This window comes from Coffea arabica, chromosome 4e (assembly GCF_036785885.1).
Source record: "Coffea arabica cultivar ET-39 chromosome 4e, Coffea Arabica ET-39 HiFi, whole genome shotgun sequence".
Lineage (NCBI taxonomy): Eukaryota > Viridiplantae > Streptophyta > Magnoliopsida > Gentianales > Rubiaceae > Coffea > Coffea arabica.
Window position 1 is genome coordinate 704535 of NC_092317.1, and position 5865 is coordinate 710399.

Consider the following 5865-nt stretch of genomic DNA (forward strand, 5'->3'; position numbering starts at 1 on the left):
TTTTAAAGTGTATAGTTTAAAAACTTTGAGAAATTTTTTAAGGTTTTTGTAGTTAAAGTTTTTAAAAAACTTGGGAAAAAGCTTGTCTGCCAAACAAAGCCGAGATTTCAATTCTCTGTCATTTCACAGCAGATTAACCTTAAAATGCAAGCGAGTCATTTTAAGAATGCGGAGAAGCAGTTGAGTTTAAAGGTACTATACGCTAGGACCAAAAGATGCTAAACGATGGTTTTTTTTTTTTTTTTTTTTTTTTTTTTTTTTGCTGTTTGTACCACAACTTCGATAATTTAATGCTACAAAAGACTCCGCCTTGAATTTTAAAAACTCGACATGTACGATTTGCACATGACTCAGGTTGCTTGAGATTATTAACCTTAAAAAGTATAAGTGGGTAGCATGAACAAATTGGAGAGGATAGTCAAGTTATTTAATTTAACTTTTACAGTTAATCAATGGCGGTTTGGCACCACTAAAATAACACTTGGGGATTATTAAAGATGAAAGTCGAAGAAAGTTGAGTTATCACTAATTAGCCTACAGGAATTGAATAATTAGTGATAACAGGCTTAATATAAGCAAGGTAGAGAGAACAAAAAGTTCCTGAAAATGGAAAAAGAAAAAAAGACTGCCTTTGAACACTCCCGAGTTGAGCAAGTGTTAGAGCCCAATGCAGCCCACCAACAAAACCAAACCAGAGAAAGGGGCGGCCCGTGAGGACCATGCCCAATCACGTCAATGGGGAGTAGAGTGGGTCACTCCATAAAAAACAAGTAAATAAATAAATGAAAAGGAAGTAGTTGATCCCTCTCTTATAAAGAAAGTTTAGATACAGGAAATCTTTGCAAAATTCTGCAAGTAAATAATTAGCATTAGTTTAGATTTAGGAAACCCGCCAAAAAGTTGTGCAAGTTAAAGAAAGTTTAGATACAGGAAATCTTTGCAAAATTCTGCAAGTAAATGATTAGCATTAGTTTAGATTTAGGAAACCCGCCAAAAAGTTGTGCAAGTTAAAGAAAGTTTAGATACAGGAAATCTTTGCAAAATTCTGCAAGTAAATAATTAGCATTAGTTTAGATTTAGGGAACCCGCCAAAAAATTGTGCAAGTAATCATGGAATGCAGTATCACTCTAATGAATTCCGCAAGAAATTACGGAATCCACTGTCACTTTTTATATTCTGCATGACAAGTTTAGCAGAATTTCCATGTTAAGCTTTAGGTCGGCTTGTTTCCTCCCTATAAATTCCTGCAATTGCATGCATCGCCTACCGCGTTCTATTCTCCCTTTGCAGCTTTCTACTCTGTTTCTCTTGTTATTTTTTCACGTAAGTTTTGACAACTTCTAATCTTCAATCCTTCTGCTTACGTAGATCTTCTTTTGTTCTCACTTTTTTCTTCTTTCCGTTTCTTTTGGGTGATTCTTTGGTCATTGGTTCTCAATTTGCATCGTTGCATGCCCTAAATCAGTGCTTTTATGTAGTTTGTCATAACTTGCAATCTTCTTCTCAAAGGATTTTAGCCAAGCCCATGATCATCCAATGGTCATGCATAAACTGGCCCTTCCACTTTTGCTCTTGTATGTTTAACGATATTTTGAGAAACAGGGGAAACAATAAATACTATAGTAATAGATTTTTTAGTCAGTTCTATGCATGTGTTTTCAATGCTAATCAAAAGTTGCTGTTTTTACTGTGCAATAACTTGTGTTCTTCGAGATGCTTCTATTATGGGGTTTCCTGTTATTGCTTCTTTATCTCTTAGTATAGATTCACATTTTTTGTTGCATAATCTATCAACGCTCAGAAGGGGTAATCATATAGACCAAGTTTATTGTGTCAAGGGCAGTTTTGGTTACCCTGCCGGTTTCTTGATCTCAGCCTCTAATCACTGGGTCTTTTTTTAATAAACTTTTTTTTTTCTTTGAACAGTCTATGTCGGATGTTTTTGTCAACTTAACATTTTAAAAAAGTTTCTTTTTTTTCCCTATTGAATCCCCTGTGGCCTTCCAATCCTTATTTGCCTTAGTTCTCTGCAGTTTGTTCGTTGCTCAAACTTAGGACCACCATGGCACAAACCCTCCGCGAACGTATTGATGCTGGCCGCACAGAGATATCATTGTTCCTGTCAAGGTCTATTTCAAATTCAGCCATTGAGTGGTTCAAAATCACTAGATGTTAGAGTAAATATTTGACTACGTATAATTGCTCGTGGTGATTTTCATACTGTAGGATTACAAGCCATGGAAAAGGAATCTTAAAGTCGAATCAGCTTCTGGCTGGATTGGAAGGAACTTGCAACAAACGCGATAATGAATTCAAAGAACTTTTAAAGTCCATACAGGTGAAACTGATTCATACTTAACGTACTGCAACGAGATGAGTCAATCAAGATTTCTGTAAATACATGCCGGATTTGACAAGTTGTTTTACATGTGTGATCAGGAAGCGCTTGTGTTACCTCCCTTGATTGCGCTTGCAATTCGTTTGAGGCCTGGTGTTTGGGAATATGTTGGTGTCAATGTTGATGACTTTCATGTTGAAGAAATGACTGTAAAGGAATATTTGCATTTCAAGGAGGAGCTGGTGGGCGAAGAGTATGGTTCTTTCCTTTTCCTTGGCACTTCTCAAAGTTAATGATCTAATATGTCCCTCCAATTTGATTTGCTTGAGCATTTTATCTATGCAGCAGTGGTAACCCTGTCCTTGAGCTGGACTTTGAACCATTCACTGCATCAGTTCCCAAGCCAACTCTAACGAAGTCGATCGGCAACGGAGCTGAGTTTCTTGGCAAACATATTTCTGCCTCCTTGTTCCATGACAAAGAGAGTATGGCCCCTCTTCTTCTTGAGTTTCTTCGATCCCATCACTACAAGGGCAAGGTAAACTATCACGATCAACCGCATGTGAAATTTAATTGCAATACAAAATGCTAGATTTTCCTTGTGCTTAAATCTAAATAGATACATATATACTTCATGTTTTAAATTTGTTTTTTGCTCTAACATTATTGTACAGACAATGATGCTCAATGATCGGATAAAGATCCTTAATAACCTGCAAGATGTCCTGCAAGAGGCTGTAAAATATCTTACACAGCTACCTCCAAAATCACCATATTCAGAATTTGAAAGCAAGTTTACAGAAATTGGATTGGAACGAGGGTGGGGCGATACTGCTGAAAGCGTGCTGGAAATGATCTCCATGTTCTTGGATCTTTTTGAGGCTCCTGACTCATCTACCCTTGAGAAATTCCTAGCGAGGGTTCCTACAGTTTTCAACGTTGTCATTCTTTCCCCCCATGGTTACTTTGCACAAGAAAATGTGCTGGGCTATCCTGATACTGGAGGCCAGGTATGTTATTGAGAATAATCTCCTGGCTTTTTGCAACTTAATAATCAACTTTTGGTGGCTTGCACCAGTAAATTACCGTTTCTACATTTTCAGGTCGTTTACATTTTGGATCAAGTACCTGCAATGGAGCGTGAAATGCTTAAAAGAATTAAGGAACAAGGACTTGATATCAAACCGCGCATTCTCATTGTTAGTGTTGCATAAAAATTGTGAAATTCTGTTTTTGTTCTTGATGTCACATTTCATTAGCAAAACTGAACAAATAAATAAAAACCGATCTGGTTCTCCTTTCTTAGGTAACTAGGCTGCTACCTGATGCGGTTGGTACCACTTGTGGTCAACGCCTGGAGAAAGTATTTGGAACAGAGCACTCTCATATACTTCGAGTCCCTTTTAGAACAGAGAAGGGTGTGCTTCGCAAATGGATCTCTCGCTTTGAAGTTTGGCCATACATTGAGACTTTTACTCAGGTAAGACGTGTCATTTTGTTTTCATTTTCAATCCCCTTGAGTGCGTTTCTTACGATATTAAAATCTGTTTTGACAGGATGTTGCGAAAGAAATTTCTGCAGAACTGGGGGCCGCTCCTGATTTGATCATTGGTAATTATAGTGAGGGAAACCTTGTTGCCTCCTTGCTTGCCCACCAGTTTGGTGCTACGCAGGTCCGTGCTTTGTTGCTTGTCACTCTCGTTTGTTGTTCTATTTGCATCAACCTGCTTCAAACGAAATTGGACGTTTACTTTTGTTTCGCAGTGTACAATTGCTCATGCTTTGGAAAAGACGAAGTACCCTGATTCTGATGTTTACTGGAAAAAATTCGACGAGAAGTATCACTTTTCAAGCCAATTCACTGCTGATCTTATTGCAATGAATCACACAGATTTCATTATCACTAGCACTTTCCAGGAGATTGCTGGAAGGTAAGAGTGCACGTCTTTGCTAAAAATGATCTAGTACTTCGTCACCTTCTCCTCAATTTAATTGCTACTATTACATTTCCAGCAAGGAGACCGTGGGACAGTATGAAAGCCATAAGGCCTTCACAATGCCAGGGCTGTACAGAGTTGTCCATGGCATTGATGTTTTTGACCCAAAATTCAACATTGTCTCTCCTGGAGCTGATACGAAGATCTACTTTCCGTATACAGAGAAGAACAAAAGACTGACAGAATATCATCCTGAAATTGAGGAGCTACTCTTTAGTGATGACCAAAATGAGGAACACCTGTAAAATCTTCTTCTGATCCTTTTACCATTTTGCTTTTATTTGTTTTGTTACCTAACTAGTGGAAAAGTTCTAATTGAGATTACAAAAAAAAAAAAATGTGTCGCAGATGTGTTCTGAAGGACAAGAACAAGCCCATTTTGTTCACCATGGCAAGATTGGATCGCGTGAAAAATCTGACAGGAATTGTAGAATGGTATGCTAAGAACACCCGGCTAAGGGAATTGGTGAACCTTGTTGTGGTTGGTGGGGACAGAAGGAAGGAATCCAAAGACTTGGAAGAGCAAGCTGAGATGAAGAAGATGTATGAGCTCATAGAAACCTACAATTTAAATGGCCAATTCAGATGGATTTCTTCTCAGATGAATAGGGTCAGGAACGGTGAACTCTACAGATACATTGCTGACACGAGAGGAGCATTTGTGCAGCCTGCATTCTATGAGGCTTTTGGTTTGACTGTTGTCGAGGCCATGACTAGCGGTTTGCCTACCTTCGCAACCATCAATGGTGGCCCTGCTGAGATCATTGTCAATGGGAAGTCTGGTTTCCACATTGATCCATATAAGGGTGAGCAGGTTGCAGAGGTGCTGGTCGACTTCTTTGAGAGGTGCAAAGAAGATGCTTCCTATTGGGAAACCATCTCATCAGGAGGCCTGAAACGTATACAAGAGAAGTAAGCAGCAGCCTACTCATTTGACTTTTAAGCTACGGAAATATTACTTCCTTAAAACATCAGTTCTGTTAAGTATACATATTCTGAACCTTTTAATTCTTCATCTGCAAAAGGTATACATGGCAAATTTACTCGGACCGTATTTTGACACTGGCTGGTGTTCATGGATTCTGGAAACATGTCTCCAAGCCTGATCGCCTTAAAATGCAGCGCTACCTTGAAATGTTTTATCTTCTCAACTACCGAAAGTTGGTGAGTTCACTTGCGCCTTTACTATTCCACACTTTCCAACGTTGTTTTATGCTCTCACCTTTGGCTCTTATTTTGTTCTTTGAATTGTTGTGTGTTTCAGGCTGAATCGGTTCCCTTGGCGGCCAACTGAATAGATGAAAGCAGATGAGGCTCTGGTTTCTCTTCCTTGCAGGAGGACTTCGACCCAATAAACTTAGCCCAGAAGCCAATAACTAAATTATAGATCCGATCTTAGGTCTATTTTTTCGTTTTCGTTTTCATTTTCGTTTTCCTTTCCGGGTCTTTGTGTTGGAAACGAATAAAAGATTTTCAGATTCTAATTTGATCAAGTTCATATACTAGTCAAAATTTGATCATGTTATTCA

The 5865-nt window shown here is 38.5% G+C and overlaps 1 protein-coding gene across 1 annotated transcript; it reads left to right on the plus strand.

Moving 5' to 3' along the window:
- Positions 1–2002: 2002 nt before the first annotated feature.
- LOC113742943 (sucrose synthase) lies at positions 2003–5865 on the plus strand. Its single transcript, XM_027270973.2, has 13 exons — positions 2003–2128; positions 2228–2339; positions 2441–2592; positions 2685–2877; positions 3014–3349; positions 3443–3538; positions 3646–3819; positions 3896–4012; positions 4104–4270; positions 4353–4577; positions 4685–5248; positions 5362–5500; positions 5601–5865. Exons 1-13 carry the CDS (start codon positions 2064–2066, stop codon positions 5628–5630), a joined length of 2370 nt encoding a protein of 789 aa, XP_027126774.1. The 5' UTR covers positions 2003–2063; the 3' UTR covers positions 5631–5865.

Coding starts and splice junctions, on each gene's coding strand:
- LOC113742943 (XM_027270973.2), top strand. CDS start 2,064: ATGGCACAAACCCTCCGCGAACGTATTGATGCTGGCCGCACAGAGATA. Junction 2,340..2,440: donor AACTTTTAAAGTCCATACAG/GTGAAACTGATT, acceptor ATGTGTGATCAG/GAAGCGCTTGTGTTACCTCC. Junction 4,578..4,684: donor GACCAAAATGAGGAACACCT/GTAAAATCTTCT, acceptor AATGTGTCGCAG/ATGTGTTCTGAAGGACAAGA.